At 38.6% G+C, this 19,401-nt stretch overlaps 1 protein-coding gene across 1 annotated transcript in view; it reads right to left on the reverse strand.

Moving 5' to 3' along the window:
* Positions 1 to 1,213: 1,213 nt before the first annotated feature.
* Positions 1,214 to 19,401, reverse strand: part of mnat1 (MNAT1 component of CDK activating kinase) — a 170,478-nt gene continuing 152,290 nt past the window's right edge. Inside the window, exon 8 of the mRNA XM_043697252.2 lies at positions 1,214 to 2,549. Coding sequence (XP_043553187.2) covers positions 2,429 to 2,549 — 121 coding nt within the window. The 3' untranslated portion in view covers positions 1,214 to 2,428. The remainder of the gene's footprint in view (positions 2,550 to 19,401) is intronic.

The raw sequence follows: 19,401 nt of genomic DNA on the forward strand, positions 1-19,401 counted from the left end.
ACATCGTCAACATCACTCCCTTTACCTAACTTTATCCAAAAAGAAGATGAGGCTAGACAGCCAGCAACAGATCCAGTTGCTGTGGGTGAGCAAGGCATCATCTGAGTGCTGTTGAGCTCCTCATGTTCTGTAACACAGTGTTGATACACCTTCAACATCATTGGACTATGAACTGGTTTCATCCACCAGAATCAGTCTTCACATGCCATGGTTACAAATACCTATGACATTGAGGTAAGGAAATTGGATGACTGATCTCACCGTTTGTCCTGTTCATCAAAGCATTTTAATGGGTTGTGGCACTGTCACATGCTAACAACTACTTGGGAGTCACAGGTGAAAACTGAATGCAGAAGGGGACCAGTATAGGATGAGCCACTCCAAACAGTATGGCAAAGCCACCTGAGAGATGTTACCTCTCCCTTAGCTGTTACCCCAGCTACTAGTACAGCAATCTTTCCCTAGCTACTGCTTACAAAATAATTCAAAAATATGAAATAAAATTAATATTGAATGCTTACAGCTGATCTTTATTGTGGGTACTACTTCCCAGAAAACTGTGAAACTTCCTACTGAAACTGTGAAACTTCCTACTGGTTAAGACCAGTGTCCTTAAATTCATTGAAGGTTCAAGTAATGGACTTCCTATTAAGTTTCACATGTTGTGGATGTGATGTGACTGAATCTACAGGAGTTTGTCCAATCAGAGTTGCCAATTCTAATCTGCACAAGCTACGCCTGATCATACCTTTCCACAGGGTCTACAGACAGGGGAAAAGTAATCTGGATTTTACCTATAGACAGTGTCTGAACAGATTGTTTCTTCTCTTGGAAATTGAGAAAGAGAATTATCAAATCCATTTCAATCTGACAATCTATTCTATCAAGGGTTTTGACAAATGCACTGATCTGCTGAGTCACCATAATCCATCTATTACAAAGTAATGGAATCTTTCACAGGAGATGAAAAGGAAGGTAATGGATGAGATTAACACTGTTAAAGACAGATACATTGATAGGAAGGTGGACTAAAGCATTTGTTATCAGGCAAGAAATCAACTCCATGCAACGGGGAAGGCCCCTGATGAACCCTCATCTTATTTTCAGGTTTTCAATCAGTAAGTAAACTAACAATTCTGTTGAAGCAATGATTACAAATATTAATCACCTCATAAAAGGGACAAGTTTTCATAGAAATAAGTACACAAATATGCACATGCACATAAACACATTTATTGCCATCTTTGTTCAATGTCTCAGAGTTTTATAAGGCATGGAAACAGGCTCTGTCAATGCCACTTGAATGCACATGTTGATTAGGTAAAATATGGAAAATGCCACAATAATGCCAAAGTGGACATTAAAGACTGAGGCATTTTGTTGGGACAAAATAAAAAGATTATTTAATTCAAAAAGCAAATTTAATTTTGCAGTTGTTCCATTTTCCCATTCGGCAACTGCACAAAACTTCAGTCCAACCCTCAGCAACTAGGCTAAGAATTTGTAAAATCTGCAGCACTTGCTTTTGACAGATCATTGCTCAGGAATATCAGCAAACCTAGGAAAATAGCAGTAGCTGATTTCTGTTGACAACTATAATCAATGTAAAGATGCACAGTGCATTTAGGATCAAACTATAATAAGCTTTTACAACTCAATCAAACATTCAAGATGTGAATAGCATAACTGAGCTGAACACATCTAAACAAAATAATGCAACTTAAATTCCTTTGGACAACATTTCAGGTAAATCTATTTGAATAATTGATATGGAACGACCATGAATAACAACATCTCAAACCGTTGCACAAGAGCAGCAAGATAATTTTAAACTTTTAAGCAAGATAATTCAACTCATTTATGATAAAGGGAGTAACATTTTAAGATCTTTCAATAAAACAAATGAAGTAAATTTTAGTCTTTCACATATATATATATTCTCTTCCAAAGTTGTTGTAATTCATTTTGAAGTGAATGAAAATAATCAGAAGGTAAAAAGGTATTAATACATTTTATTCAAATTAAATGAAAATTTTGACAACTTGACTGGACAAGCACAGGACCTTTTAGCTTTACCCCATACAAACATCATTACTGAGCCCAAGGATATCATCTTTGGTTGTGCTGAGGAACACTTATGCTTCCTCAACTTTCAAGTATTGTTAAATGATGCATACCATCTGTGATAAGTATTTCGCCTGCATCTCCTTCTTCCTGTAAGTGGATCCCAATACACTGCTTGCAAATAGAAAATGCTAATCTTTGAGTTTATCAGCTGCCGTCTCCAAACAGCTGTCCAAATTCAACTTCCCTGGCTGTGAGTCAATTTTCCATTCAGCTGTGGTATGGCTGTTAGTTTTCCTTATGGCTGTTGAAGTTCTTGGTAACAATCCAATGGCTACCTTTGAGAATCCTGCTGTTCATCACGCTAGCTTGACTGCCAGAAAAGTCCACTAAATGCATCTTGCAGGGCACGATAACATGCAAGTGAAGAGGTGTAGCCTCCAGCAAGATCCTGGGATGTAGCAGTACGTACATGGTTCAGGTACCTTAAAAAAAGGGGAGAGAGTTTTGAGAAATTAATTTGCACATTTTCTATTAGATTAATAAAAGAATAATAAATTTAAAAGAAAATCATAAACATTTTCACATAATTAAATTGATAGGTTATTTGATAGCTGTATAGATTGGAAATTAATTACTATTAACAGTTAACACTTCAACTTTCAGTTGCAATCAATATCAATGGTGAAAGCAGTAGTAATGGATGGTATGGAGTTAATATTACCCACTCTATTTATTGGCATCCAGCTGTTGGCAATATCAATGAACAGTCGGTTACTACTCACAAAGTTTTCATCCCAGATGTTGAACTTTTACCACTAAATAACTTGGCACTGAACTGAAAAGATAGCTAACTTATTCAGGTAGCCTCAGACCAATTCCAATTTTAGACTCTAGTTGTGCAATCCACATTATATAATTGCAACATTTTTAGTAAATCTGTATGAAATAAGCGATATAAACACTCCTTAAAAGAGCAACAAGTATTCAGGAATACTGATGGCCAATAAAATATTTAAAACAGGAATTTTCCTAACAATTGCCTCCACTTGGGGATATGCCAGGAAAGTACTTAGTCTTACTTTGCTGCTGGCAACTTAGAGTCCATAATATGAGATGAATTTATTGAAAACTTACAAAGGCATGGACTAATCAAGCAGCAAGAATGAAATTCAATTGGGCAGATTTTTCTTTACTACTTCATTTCTTAAGAATAAATCAGTGTTTGGATAATCCAATTGTGGTGAACATAAATACTGAATTTCAGAAGGTATTTGTTAAGGTGCTGCATGAGAGGCTTGTTGAAAACATTAAGACAGACAGCATTAAAGAAAATGTAACTTCATGGGTAGTGGAGAGGTCACTGGATGCTTTCCAGATTAATTGCATGTTGGTAGTTGAATGCTACATTGATTGATTATTAAATTTTGATGATGAAGCAAAAGGAAGGGGACATCTCCAAACGAAAGGAGGCAGCAGGTGATTTCTGAGAGACTTAAGTGAAGTGGTAAAATATGAAGTTCATGCAACTTAGGGAGAATTATGAATTACTAAATTTTAAGATAAAGAGGAGCGAGAAGTAATTATCGCTTAATAAATAGATTGGAAGAGACAAATAATTTCTAACTTAACAGTAGCATTTTGTACTTGGCAAATCCTGTTGGTGAAAGTGTTTGAAGGATAAAAAGTGTAACACTGTCTCCACTTTTAGCAGATAATGGCTAGAAAATCTGTTTTTTGCCATGCTACTTAAGTGATGGGGCAGGAATCTGGAAAAGTCCTCTGCATTTCTTTAGAATACTTTTACAAAGTGTGGAATAGGAAAATAAGAGGAATATGTGAACGGGCCTTTAGGGTGATATGCTCTTCTTGTCGGATGTGGGAGTTTAGGGAGAGTTTACGTGTTACTGAGGATTATATCTGCAATAAATGCCGTTGGTTTTGAAACCTGTCAGATCAAATGGATCGGTTGGAGAGTCAGTTGGAGGCAAGAAGGAATTTACAAGAGCAAGGGAACATAATGGATTGCAGTTATAGGAGGGGGAAAAAGTCTCAGATACAGTCACACAGATTGCCTAACTCCAGGAAAGAAGAGAGGTAGGCAGGTAGTGCAGGAGTCTTCTGTGGCTATCCCCATTTCAAACATGTATGCTGCTTTGCAAAATGTAGGGGGTGATGGATTCTTAGGGGAACGTAGAACAAACAGTCAAGTTTCTGGTATTGAGACTGCTTCTAATGCAATGAGGGGTACGTCGGGTTCCAAGAGATCAATTGTGTTAAGGGACTCTCCAGTCCGAGGTACAGACAGACGTTTCTGTGACCAGTAGCGAAAAATTCAGAATGGTGTGTTGCTTCCCTGGTGCCAGGATCAAGGATGTCTCAGAGACGGTGCAGAATGTTCTCAAAGGGGAGAGGGCCCAACAGGAAGTCATTGTACACATTGGAACCAATGACATAGGAAGGGAAAAGGTTGAGATTCTGAAGGGAGAATACAGAGAGTTAGGTAGGAATTTAAAAATGAGGTCCTCAAGAGTAGTAATATCTGTATTACTCCTGGTGCTACGAGCTAGTGAGGGCAGGAATAGAGGATAGAGCAGATGAATGCATGGCTGAGAAGCTGGTATATGGGAGAAGGCTTCACATTTTTGGATCATTGGAATCTCTTTTGGGGTAGAAGTCACTGTACAAGAAGGACGGATTGCACCTAAATTGGAAGGGGACCAATATACTGGCAGGGAGATTTGCTAGAGCTGCTTTGGAGGATTTAAACTAGAAAAGTAGGGGGTAGGACCGAGGGAGATAGTGAGGAAAGAGATCAATCTCAGACCGGTACAGTTGAGAACAGAAGCGAATCAAACAGTCAGGGCAGGCAGGGACAAAGCAGAGAACAAGGTAGGACTGATAAATTAAACTGCATTTATTTCAATGCAAGAGGCCTAAGAGGGAAGTCAGATGAACTAGGGCATGGTTCAGAACATGGGAATGGGATGTCATAGCAATTACATAAACATGGCTCAGGGATGGACAGGACTGGCAGCTTAATGTTCCAGGATACAAATGCTACAGGAAGGACAGAAAGGGAGGCAACAGAGGAGGGGGAGTGGCCTTTTTGATAAGGGATAGCATTACAGCTGTACTGAGGGAGGATATTCCCAGAAATACATCCAGGGAAGTTATTTGGGTGGAACCGAGAAATAAGAATGGGATGATCACCTTATTGGGATTGTATTAGACAACAGACAATAGGTGCAGGAGTAGGCCATTCTGCCCTTCGAGCCAGCACCACCATTCATTATGATCATGGCTGATCATCCTCAATCAGTATCCTGTTCCTGCCTTATCCCCATAACCCTTGATTCCACTATCCTTAAGGGCTCTATCCAACTCTTTCTTGAAAGTATCCAGAGACTTGACCTCCACAGCCTTCTGGGGCAGAGCATTCCACACACCCACCACTTTATGGGTGAAGAGGTTTCTCCTCAACTCTGTTCCAAGTAGCGTACCCCTTATTTTAAACTCTGTCCTCTGGTTCGGGACTCACCCATCAGCAGAAACTTGCTTCCTGCCTCCAGAGTGTCCAATCCTTTAATAATCTTATACTTCTCAATTAGATCCCCTCTCAGCCTTCTAAACTCAAGCGTATACAAGCCCAGTCGCTCCAATCTTTCAACGTAAGATAGTCCCGCCATTCTGGGAATTGACCTCGTAAACCTATGCTTCACTCCCTCAATAGCCAGAATGTCTTTCCTCAAATTTGGAGACCCAAACTGCGCACAATATTCCAGGTGTGGTCTCACCAGGGCCTGGTACAGCTGCAGAAGAGCCTCTTTGCTTCTATACTCAATTCCTCTTGTTAGGAAGGCCAGCACGCTATTAGCTTTCTTCACTGCCTGCTGTACCTGCATGCTTGCCTTCATTGACTGATGTACAAGAACACCTAGATCTCGTTGTACCGTTCCTTTACCTAACTTGACTCCATTTAGGTAGTAATCTGCCTTCCTGTTCTTGCCACCAAAGTGGATAACCACACATTTATCCATATTAAACTGCATCTGCCGTGCATCCGTCCACTCACCTAGCCTGTCCAGGTTACCCTGTATTCTCCTAACATCCTCCTCACATTTCACCCTGCCACCCAGCTCTGTCATCAGCAAAATTGATAATATTACTTCTAATACCTTCATCTATATCATTAATGTACATTGTAAAAAGCAGCGGTCCAGCACTGATCCCTGCGGCACACCACTGGTCACCACCTGCCATTTCGAAAGGGAGCCGAATATCACTACTCTTTGTTTCCTGTCAGCCAACCAATTTTCAATCCATCCCCTAATACCATGTGCCCTAATTTTGCTCACTAACCTCCTATGTGGGACTTTATCAAAGGCTTTCTGAAAGTCTAGGTATGCTACATCCACTGGATCTCCCTTGTCCATCTTCAGAGTTACATCCTCAAAAAATTCCAGAAGATTAGTCAAGCATGATTTCCCCTTCATAAATCTCTGCTGACTCTGACCTATCCTGTTACTGCTATCCAGATGTGTCGTAATTTCGTCCTTTATAATTGACTCCAGCACTTTTCCCACCACTGAGGTCAGACTAACTGGTGTATAATTCTCTGTTTTCTCTCTCCCTCCTTTCTTAAAAAGTGGGACAACATTAGCCACCCTCCAATCCACAGGAACTGATCCTGAATCTATACAGACCCCCTAATACTAAGAGGGAAATTGAGAAACAAATATGGAAGGAGATCTCAGTTATCTGTAAGAATAATAGGGTGGTTATGATAGGAGATTTCAACTTTCCAAACAGAGACTGGGACTGCCAGAGTGTTAAGGGTTTAGATGGAGAGGAAGATTTTCTGATTCAGTATGTGGATGTACCTACGAGAGAAGGTGCAAAACTTAGAGTCATAGAGATGTACAGCACGGAAACAGACCCTTCGGTCCAATTCATCCATGCAGACCAGATATCCTAACCCAATCTAGTCCCACATGCCAGCACCTGGCCCATATCCCTCCAAATCCTTTCTATTCATATACCTATCCAGATGTCTTTTAAATGTTGCAATTGTACCAGCCTCTACCACTTACTCTGGCAGCTCATTCCATACACATACCACCATCTGAGTGAAAAGGTTGTCCCTTAGGTCGCTTTTATAGCTTTTCCCTCTCACTCTAAACCTATGTCCTCTGGTTCTGGACTCCAACACCCCAGGGAAAATACTTTATCAACAGTGGCCTAACCAATGTCCTGTACAGCTGTAACATAACCTCCCAACTCCTGTACTCAATACTCTTAACCAATAAAGGAAAGCATACCAAACACCTTCTTCACTATCCTATCAACCTGCGACTCCACTTTCAAGGAGCTATGAACCTGCACTCCAAGGTCTCTTTGTTCAGCAACACTCCCTAGGACATTACTAAGATTTGCTAAGATTTGCTTTCCCAAAATGCAGCACCTCACATTTATCTAAATTAAACTCCATCTGCCACTTCTCTGCCCATTAGCCCATCTGATCAAGATCCCGTTGTAATCTGAGGTAAGCTTCTTCGCTGTCCACTACACTTCCAATTTTAGCTTCATCTGCAAACTTATTAACTGTATCTCTTATGCTCACATGCAAATCATTTATATACATGATGAAAAGTAGTGGACCCAGCACCAATCCCTGCGGCACTCCACCGGTTTACAAACCAGTGAGCCTGACATCGGTGGTGGCCAAGTTGTTGGAGGGAATCCTGAGGGACAGGATGTACATGTATTTGGAAAGGCAAGGACTGATTAGGGATAGTCAACATGGCTTTGTGTGTGGGAAATCATGTCTCACAAACTTGATTGAGTTTTGTGAAGAAGTAACAGAGGATTGATGAGGGCAGAGCGGTAGATATGATTCTAAATGGACTTCAGTTAGGTGTTCGACAATTAGGTGTTCGGTAATTACTAACCATTGGAGACTGGTTAGTAAGGTTAGATCTCACGGAATACAGGGAGAACTAATCATTTGATTACAGAACTGGCTAAAAGGTAGAAGACAGAGGATGGTGATGGAGAGTTGTTTTTCAGACTGGAAGCCTGTGACCGGTAGAGTGCCACAAGGATCAGTGCTGGGTCCACTATTTTTCATCATTTATGCAAATAATTTGGATGTGAGCTTAAGAGGTGTCGCCAGTAAGTTTGTAGATGACACCAAAATTGGAGGTAGTGGACAGCGAAGGAGGTTACCTCAGATTACAACGGGATCTTGATCAGATTGGCCGGTAGGCTGAGAATTAGCAGATGGAGTTTAATTTAGATAAACGTGAGGTGCTGCATTTTGGGAAAGCAAATCTTAGTAGGATTTATACACTTAATGGTAAGGTCATAGGGAGTGTTGCTGAACAAAGAGACCTTGGAGTGCAGGTTCACAGTTCCTTGAAAGTGGAGTCGCAGGTAGATAGGATTGAGAAGGCGGCATTTGGTATGCTTTCCTTTACTGGTCAGAGTATTGAGTACAAGAGTTGGGAGGTCATTGGTTAGGCCACTGTTGGAATATTATGTGCAATTCTGGTCTCCTTCCTATCGGAAAATTGTTGTGAAACTTGAAAGGGTTCAGAAAAGATTTACAAGGAAGTTGCCAGGGTTGGAGGATTTGAGCTACAGGGAGTGGTTGAATAGGCTAGGGCTGTTTTCCCTGGAGCGTCGGAGGTTGAGTGGTGACTTTATAGAGGTTTACAAAATTATGAGGGGCATGGATAGGATAAATAGACAAGGTCTTTTCCCTGGGGTGGAGGAGTCCAGAACTAGAGGGCATAGGTTTAGGGTGAGAGGGGAAAGATATAAAAGCGACCTAAGGGGCAACGTTTTCACGCAGAGGGTGGTACGTGTATGGAATGAGCTGCCAGTGGAAGTGGTGGAGGCTGGTACAATTGCAACATTTAAAAGGCATTTGGATGAGTATATGAATAGGAAGGGCTTGGAGGGATATGGACCGGGTGGTGGAAGGCGGGACTCGATTGGGTTCGGATATCTGGTCGGCATGGACGGGTTGGACCGAAGGGTCTGTTTTCGTGCTGTACATCTCTATGACTCTATGACCCAATTCTGCAAATTGTACAGGAAGAATTCATTGTAAAATCAACTATATTATCTTATGATTTGGCTGTGTTTACTATGATGCACAATTCTGAGATTTGAGAGCTGAAGTATTTTAATACAGTTTTATTTTGAGAAAATTGCGTATTATGGTAGTGTTTAAATGAAGGGCACTGAAATCTCAAGAACTTGTAAAAAGCAATATAGCAAAAAAATTATGGAGCTAAATATTTAATTACTAAAAATATTTTCTTGGTATGGCTTAGTAAACTGAGATGCAAATAAAACATTTGAGGCAATTTTCTTTCAGAAGTAGCCAAGGATAATAAAGATGTGTTTCAGTTTGAAATATTTAATTGATGGATTTAATTTTTCACTCAAGGTGAAGATTCAAATTTGTTACTTGAATCTGTGTTATGATCTGTAATGCACAGTCTGAAAGAATGGTAGATGCAACTTCAACAGTGATTGTCTAAAATACATTGGATATGTACTTAAGAACAAAAATAAATGCATGACTATGGTGAAAGACTCAGAGAGTAGAACAATTACAATAACTTTTTGAAAAACTGTCATGAAGGCAATAGGCCACTAGGTCTCTTCCCATGCTGTGATTCTGTGTGTTGAGTGATGTCTTATGGTCAGTATGCCCTTAAGAAACATGCAGGATGGTGTGTGAACTGATGGAACTCTTATTTTATCTTACCTCTGATCACTTTTAAGTATGACACTATACTGAAAGCATGTTTCTCAATTGTAACCTAATAGGCTGATATTAGCCCAGACACTTGTATGCTTGGGGATATATGTTTGTAAATAATAGTTTGTGTAACAAATATTTGTTGATTCTTCAACACCATAATACCTATGCTTAATTTCATATGGGAGATAACAAGCATTGCTGCATTACCTAATAGAACGTATTGGAGACAAAGTCACTCCAGGTGGCACCAAGGGCTGTCTATAAAAAATACTCCAATTTCCTGGTGATAGACATTTGCAAAACTAAGTAAAGACCAACAGCACAACAGTTTTGGACAGAGAATTTGGACAAAAGGAGAGTTGCTCACTCTTGAGCAGCATCTATTTCTAAGAATAAAGAAAACTATGCAGATCTATAGATAGGATACTTATGACTAAGAAAACAAAGATCATTTCTTTTGAGTAGGATAAAAGTTCTTTCACTATAAAATAAATTTAAGATTGCATTACTTAAAACAAAAAGGTGTAAATGCATTCTTGAGCTGAAATACAAAGCCACTGCACTGTAATAAGAAAAACTGGAAGATTGGAACCCTTTATTTCTGATAGTTGATACAAAAGTAATAATCTCTTGTAACAACAGCTGCAAAGAAAGTATCATTAAGGAAAGAACAACGTTGTATTTCCACTTATGCAAAGTCAAGATCTTACGGTTTAAGGCGATACAGGCCAATATTTTTAAAATGGACTTATAGATAGTAGAAACCTCATTATGATTGGGTATCCAGTGACAGCCTTACTGAATTATAACTGTTCAAATAATGTATGCAGTTCTATCTTACACATCAAATGATAGATGATCCCAAGAAAAGAGCGCTAAAAATCTTGCTCATCACTCGCAAGGATGGATCAAAGAAGTAACACATCTGGGCTTTTCATTGATGATCAGAAAGATCCAGATAAAATCTAGAAGGTTCTTGAAGACAAATCCAAGGTAAGAATTAACTTAATAGTTAACAGATTCCAACTCATGTCTTACACAAGCAATTCCAGTTTGCTGAATAGATTATTGGAAGATGCCTCAGCAAAAGTCATGAATGATTTTTCTGAAGAGAGACTGTCAGAGAGGCTCATTAAAGTAGTTCCAAAGACCAAGTCAGAGACCAGAACAAAACAAAGGCGACCAACAAGATGGTGTAACTCCACAACAATGTCAGCAAGGATATTGTTAACAAAATGCACAAGCACAAACAAAAACACCTCAATGAGGTTCAGAGTCAACCAAAATTTCCATGTTATTAAACGTGCACACCATACCAACAATAGAAGGAGTACTAACCTTTTACAATTATTAATATAATTTGTCCTGAAAAGATAGGTCAATACACACTAAAGCCAAAATCAACAAAAGGAACTGGCGCTAACATTTTACTGCCAAGCATCCTGGAAGACATATACCTCAGCAATCACGAGTTCCATACATTGTCAATATCACATTGTAGTGTTAATATGCAAGCACCTTAGTTTCCCAATATCCCTCTAGCTGGTAGACACTAATTGCTCAACACAGCAGAGCTCTGTATTCACAGATCTTAGTATACTCATAATTCATGAGATCAAAATTACACCCAGCACGGCAGAACAGACCATGTTATGGCAAAACCAGAAGTCAACACGCTTCAACACCTATATTGCAACAGTTTTGTTGGAATCAGCAATTTTAAGGATGATGTGACATTGCATCCTAAGGAGATATAACCCCATTCATTGATCCTACAAGGAACTATAGTGTGCACATTCAGGAGAAGGTTCAAGTGCAACTGAATGAGATGAAGCGAAATGGTATAATTCAAAAGGTCAAACACAGCGCAAAATGACATAACTCCATCACATGCACTTTAAAGATGGCACCATGACAGTAGGTCTCAATCCGTCACTCAAAAGGTGTCCAAACAAAATACCACTTAAATCCAAAGTTTTCAAAAGCAAGAATTTATTCTCCCAAGCTTTGCTGGCCGAATAAAAGGAAAGTACTGTGGATGTTTCAGATTAAAATAAAAACAAAATTCTGAAGAAACTCAGCAGTGTTGGCAGCACCTGTAAAGAGAGAACAGAGGTTACATTTCAAGTCTGATTGGACACATATTCAGCACTGAAGGGTCTGGGAAAAGTGATTGTTTTTATGCTGTTGAAAGAAGAAGGTTGAAAGACTAAGTGGAGCAGATGCTAAAGATTCTGGTCTCCTTCCAATCAGAAGGATGCTGTGAAACCTGAAATTGTTCAGGAAAGATTTACAAGGATGTTGCCAGGGTTGGAGGATTTGAACTATAGGGAGACGTTGAATAGGCTGGGACTGTTTTCTCTGGAGCGTTGGAGGCTGAGGGTGGTCTTATAGAGGTTTATAAAATCATAAGGGGCATGGATAGGGTAAATAGACAAGCTCTTTTCCCCAGGTTGAGAAGTCTAGAACTAGATGGCAGAGGTTTAGGGTGAGAAGGGAAAAATTTAAAAGGGACCTAAGAGGCAACTTTTTCACGCAGAGGGTAGACCATGTATGGAATGCGCTGCCAGAGAAAGTGGTGGAGGCTAGTACAATTGGAACATTTAAGTGCATCTGGATGGGTCTGTGAATAGGATGTGTTTAGACGGGTACAGGCCAAGTGCTGGCAAATGGGACTAGATTAGTTTAGGATATCTGGTTGGCATGGATGAGTTGGACTGAAAGATCTGTTTCCATGCTGTAGATCTCTATGACTCCATGTGCAAAAACAAAAGATAAAGGTAGTGCTAATGGTCGGAAAAGAAATATAGATGAAGAGGCATTAATTGCAGGAAATAGGTCAGGTCTACTGAGTGTAAACCCATAAAAATCAGATGCATAGAGGGGGAGGAGTTGGTGGTTGTAATCAAGAACACCCTCATGAAGAGAGAAGCACAAGATAAGAATGCGGTTTGGAGAGGGAGAATTGAGCCACAACCTACATTAGACAGACAACTAAAAATACTGAACCAAATTTTAGACAACTATATCCTGTTGATAATGAAAATGGGTCGGGGGCCCTTGAAGAATCATAATTTCCCAAATTACACAGAATAATGAGACTTCTGTATTTCCTATGGGAGAGAATTGCCTTTTAAACTAAGGCACACTTTAAAAAGTGCATTGTGCAAGAAAACAAGATTTAAACAATCATTTCATCTCATTTACCCTCTTCAGGGTGAAGAAAATCTGCAGTAGAAACTAAAATCTACTCAACTGACTCTTCCCCACCTTGTTCTCTTCCCCCACCCCACCCTAAGCAACAACTTCAGAAACAGCTGACGTTTTGAGTCTGACCCTTTGTCAAAGCTGACAAAGCCAAGCTTTGACAAGGGTCAGTTAGAATCGAAACGTCAGCTCTTTTCTCTCCTTACAGATGCTGCCAGACCTGCTGAGATTTTCCAGCGTTTTCTCTTTTGGTTTCAGATTCCAGCATCCGCAGTAATTTGCTTTTAACTTCGGAAACATCTCTGCCTTTTTCAAAGTCAGTTTCTCCCTCTTTTTCCTTTGGGATCTTTCTTTGGTACAAAATTCTAGGTTACTTGTAGAACATATTACCAGACTATTAACATTTATTTAACTGAGCTTTAAGCTCAAAGCTCAAAATGAAAGTTAAAATAAATAAAGCCCTCTTGGAGGTTATTTTACAATATGTATCTGAATGTCCAATAAGTAAAACTGCTAAATAGTTTCAAAATATGGTCCTTTCTTAAGGACTGGCATAACTTAGGCATATCAATGATGATGAGTTGTTTTCTTGTTTTGAAATTATGTATCAGACTTTATAACACTACACACTACCTTTCTCCTTTCTGCTCTTTAATACTGCTGAGCACAACTGAGTCTGGAGCTGGACAACAGGAAGTAAGATTTTATGTTTTGTAACATAAACTCGTAAAATGGAAGGAACGTCATAACATGTTGTGCAGTTCAAGGCTTTTGAACAATTATTTAGTGATTGATATGTATAACTCAGAACACCAATTGAAATACAGGTGCTCTGTTATGTAATTGTAAAGCTGTAATACTTTACCATATCATTGACAAAGGTTTCTTAATTTAATGTTTCAACACACAAGGTATTCAGAATTCGGAAAAGGCTGAAAATCCTTGGCATACATTTTAAATTATATTTTATAGAGCTAAATGTCATTTATTCAAACATGGCAAAACAGGTAAGAATGTGTCAAGTGGATAATTAAACCAAAGGCAACACTGTTCAGCCATTATCAGTGAATTTTCAGCACTATTTTGCTTCCCTATTTGGGCATAACGGTACATGCTCACAATTCTAACAGCTGTCATCCATTCAATTACGCTTTGCAAAAAACTGCAAGCTGTATAAATATTCCCCTAGCAACCATATGGCCACCAATAAAAAAGAACTAAATTAGCCAACTAAAATAAGCCATGTTTTCAATTGAGAGCAACACTAAAGTATTCTGCTTCTTTGCAAACATGTTCTGTCTCGTATCAAATTTACATCATGTATGAATAGGAGTCCATATTAGATGCACCAATGTGACCAAATAATGCACTTGTTGCTCATTCAGTTGATCCACACACAACTTTTATTTACATAGTACATTCAATGAGATAAAACGTCTCATTGTGTCACAGAGACATTATAGAAGAAAATATGACACTGCAACATTAAGGGAAATATTAGGGCAAATGACAAAAAGTTTGGTCAAAGAGGTTGGTTTTAAGGAATGTCTTAAAGGAGGAAAGTGAAGTGGCAAGATGGTGAGATTTCTTAGGGGAGAATTCCAGAGTTTAGGACCTAGGGAATGGAAAGTATGGCTACCAGTGATAAATCAATTAAAATTACGCATCCTCAACAGGTCAGAATTAGAAACATGTAGATACTTCTTGAGGTTTATCAGACTGCACGATGCTATAAGAGTACTGAGACTGTCCAAGCAGATGTGGATTTAAGGACAATGAGAAGAATTTTAAAAGGTGTTCTTTAAACAGGAGTGAGCTTCGGTCATCAAGCCCACAGGTGATAGGTGAACAGTACTGTTGCAATTTAAGATACAGTGGCAGAGGTTTGAATGAAAATTAGAAATGTGAGACGCCAATCAGGAGTGCATTAGAATAGTTAAGGTTGGGAGCAGCAAAGGAGCTGAGGCAGACAGAGTTGGAAACATGGGGTCTTCGAGACAGCACAGATAAGTGGTTGAAAGCACATCCTGGGATTAAATCTATCGCAACAGTTCTGAAGAAGTTAATGCTCATGTTACATTGAGCTCCACCCATTCCATTAATCTACATAGAGCCTGTGGATGGAGATAATGAGTTCTATACTAACCTTCACACGGTGCAGATGTGTTCTCTTCTGCTCCCAAAGAGGCTTGGTAATTATGCCTAGCTGGTAATGCAGTTGTACTTATTGTTAGCATGCAATAAATCATCTTGTAAACTCAGAACAGTGCTGCTTTCTATTAAGACTATATGGTCATGTGTCCTCTACTACTGATTATTGGTCAGACCCTAGAAAAACTATACACAGAGGAGTATGGGTGGCAGCAAACTATCTCAAACAACTCTTCATCTGAACTACATACTGACAGAAGTGACACATACCACAAGGTGCTAGTAGCAGCAGTGTACGTGTACTGCCAAATAGACAGGGTGTGTAAAAGAAACCTTGCAATCACCAGGTAACTGTGCAGGAATAGGAATAACAGTCAGTGATGGCAATTTTCTGACTATGATTAAATAGATAATAATGAAAAGAGGCACACGCATTGCTACCTAGCTGGGGCAAGGTATATAGGCATTGGAGGAAGATGATGTGATCAACTGTGGCAAAGAGCCACACACAGATTAGCAGGATGAGTGGAAATAATTTGTTTCTCTGGTAGTTACATAGAACATCATTTGTGATTTTTATGAGTTATTTTGGTACTATGGCAGGGACAGGAAACTGATTAGATGGAATCAAAGCTGGTGGTCACAAAATATGGGCATGTATTTGGGAGAGACATCATGTTGGAAGATGTTAGTCTAAAATCCACCAGATCACAGGCATATATCCACTAATTGAGAGGTGCAAATACAATGGGAAAAAAACGAGAAAACATTTGAGAAAAACAGTGAAAAGGTAAAACATCAAAGGGGGAAGATATTTGAAAATTCTTTTGAGCCACAAAAAGACAGACAACCCAAAAACAGAAAGTGAATTCGACTGCCAAAGTATGTCTGAAATTAGGAGGTGATTTTCCATTTGTTTCTATTTTCATAAGCCTCAATTGCCAAACACTGAAAGGATAGAGGCACAGAACTACTCAGAGGTTAAGAGCTCTTAGACATGACTGAATTGATCTTAAAATAAAGGCATGCATTATATCTGCTGCAGCATCAGAGTGTAACAAGACTCTTTACTAATTTTCTCAGAAATCCAATACATTTTTATGGTGTCAATAAACCAAGGTATATAGATTCTCTCTATATTAAATCAATTCAATTTGTTCAGGATCAGGGATCAATCACCTCGCATGGAGATGGACACAAAGTTCTTTGGAATTTGCTAGCCTAGATGACTGTGAACATTCCATCATGGGGTATACTCAAGCCTAGCAGGAAATCTTAGGAACAAAGAATTTGGGAAGTGGTTGGGAAAATGGAGTTGAGACAAAAGATCAGTCCTGATCATTCTGAAAGGTCGAACAGGTTCTAAGGGATCATTTGGTCTTTTTTTCATTTTGTCATGGGAAGTGCTCTGTGCCACTATTTATTTGCCATTCCTAGCTGCCCCTGAGAATGTGTTGGGCCTTCCTGAACTGCTGCAATCCATTTGGTGGTAGTCAAATCCAAAATGCTGCGAGGAAGGGGATTTCAGGGTCATGAACCAGTGACACTGAAAGAACAATAATATATTTCCAAACGAGGACTATGAGTAGCTTGGTGTGGACCTTGCAGGTGGTGGTATTCCCGGGTACCTGCTGCCCTTGTCTTTCTAGATGGTAGTGACTTACTCTTGCTCTGACTTCTTATATCTTGCAACATTAATTAGAGATTAATACGCTTTCCACAGAAATAGCTTAACACAATCTAAGAGGTGAATCCTCTACTTAAGTTTGAATCAACCCCTATTGATTCAATGTCTCCTGTTGTTATTTCACAACTATAATAGATTAGTGGACACTAGAGGGCAAAATTACAACATATTTTACAACGTCCTTTCCCAAATGCAAAACATTTATTCGTTCTTTGAGGTGTCAAAAGAACGAAGCAATGCAAAGACAATGGGGTACAATTTGTGATAAGCAAGTACAAAACATAAATATATCAAATATAGTAACTTGCCAGTTTCATAAATTTTTAGTGTGCTTTTACTTAACTCAGCTGAATACAGAATCAGTAGCAAAATGACAGCACAATATACTTTTCTATCAACTCAAGCAGAATGTGTTTCATAATCATATTGTCTGATCCTGTACTTTGGCATTTTGTTGGCCTATAACACAAGCAGTACAACTGTGGAAAAAAAAGTCAAAAAACAAAATGCAACCCTGGCTTTCCAAGTCACATTATCCCATGTATAGTGGCATGGAAGAATACAGAAGTTGTAATTCACCGTGCTTCCAAAATGTTTCTACTGATATTTTTCTCACACTGCTTCAATTTATCAACAATTTCCATTTCTTTTCCCATCTCATGTACATTAAAACAACACACAGTAGGCATATATACTATCAGTCAGATGATCAGCACAGTATTTGATTGTATTTATTTCATAACATCTTGAATCAATTCAGGATGTTTTTGCTGTATATTGTAGAATGAAATTTATTTGAGGAGCCTGCACATTCAGCAAAGTAATTAGGTAATTCACAAAGAAACAGAATTTCAAAACATTAAACCTAAAACTAGATAAACCAGGATTACTAGATTTCATATTTTTGACCGAATAAACATGATGCATGTTGCCGTGAATTGATTAGACACCAAGAGAAAGGAGACATACCATGGGCAAAAAGCATTAAATCTTAGTCATTTATTCAATGCAATGATTCAATTATTAGGCAGGAGTAAAAAAGCTTGCTATTTAACTCAATTAAGAATCAGGCATATATTTCTCAGAAAGAACAAGTTTCCAATAGGTGCTTTTTCTTGCTGGAAAACTCAGGTTATTTCCAGGAGAAGGGCAGGTGAAGCAATATGCATTTCTTTGAATAGAATACGTAAGTAATTGCTCAGGATTTTATGCTTGAAATTTTGGGAAAAAAATACACAATACAAAAAATACACTATATACAACAGTTTTTAAAGTTTGATCAACATCAGTGAAATCTCAATGTTCACTTATGCGACAGGCATACAATACAGCATACAGGAAGGATCCTTATTAAATTCTGCACAGCAAGATCTTTACACATGCCTCCAATCAATTTGTTGGATATCACTTTCTTTTCCCATCACTAACTTCTTTTAGAATTCTTTCCCATTATTATAAGACACCTGAATGTTAATTATCTCAAGAAAACTTGTGTCTTTCTTTACGATGACAGTTACGAAGTACTTATTTCTGCCATTTCTGTATTTGCTATCATAAACTCTCTTGTCTCTGCCTGTAATAGATGCAAATTGGCCTGTGCTAAACTTTTCATTTTACATATCTATAGAGACCAGTACAATTCATTTTAATTTTTCTTTTGTTTGTCTTCATATTTTATTCTTCTCTTTCTAGGCCCTCCTTTGCCAAATGCTAAAATTCACCCCATCCTCTGGCTTAAAACTTTTTTGACAACTTTAAAAGCCTCCTCCTTTGGTCTAATAAAAGTTTTTTTTGTTAGCCATGACTTTTTTCCTTTTCCTGTTGAGTATTTTTGCCTCATAGGAATGCTTGTTTTTTGAAAACTATGATCAATTCTTTGAATACAAGTCATCATCAACCTACCATGAAACGCACCTCAGCCAATCTTCTTCCTCGTACCTTCATAATTTTCCTTGTTTAGATTTAAGTCTCAATTTGAATTACATCTTTCTCAAACTTCACAGAAAATTCTAGGATGCAGTGGTCACCATTCTCTAAAGCTTTTGCCTTTACAACAAGGATATTAATTGGACCATTCTCACTGCTTAATAATAGATCTAAAATAGTCCGTGCCCTAGTTGGTTCACCAACATATTGCTGCAGAAAATTATCTCAAATACATTCCAGGTCTTCCTCCACACATCACTGGTGCTCGTTAGATTTACCCAGTCTTTATGTAGATTTAAGTCATGCATGCTTACTGTATTTCCCATGCTATCTGCACCTCTTGATTCACACAGTTCCCTACATTACCACTTGGTAATGTTTGGTGGCTTATAAACCACTTCTACTAATACTTACTGCCCATTAATGGGTCTCTTAACTCCAACAAACAGGTTCTAGATCCTGATCTTCTGGTCACAGATCCTCTTCACTAGCACATTGATTCTATCCCTTATCATCAGAACAACCCCATTGCTATTTTCTTTTTTTGCCTATCCTTCATAAATATTTGATACCCTTTAATGTTTAG

The sequence above is a fragment of the Chiloscyllium plagiosum genome, unplaced genomic scaffold, assembly GCF_037043375.1.
Source record: "Chiloscyllium plagiosum isolate Xiang-an unplaced genomic scaffold, Cpla_swu_hap1 HiC_scaffold_8, whole genome shotgun sequence".
In the NCBI taxonomy this organism is placed as follows: domain Eukaryota; kingdom Metazoa; phylum Chordata; class Chondrichthyes; order Orectolobiformes; family Hemiscylliidae; genus Chiloscyllium; species Chiloscyllium plagiosum.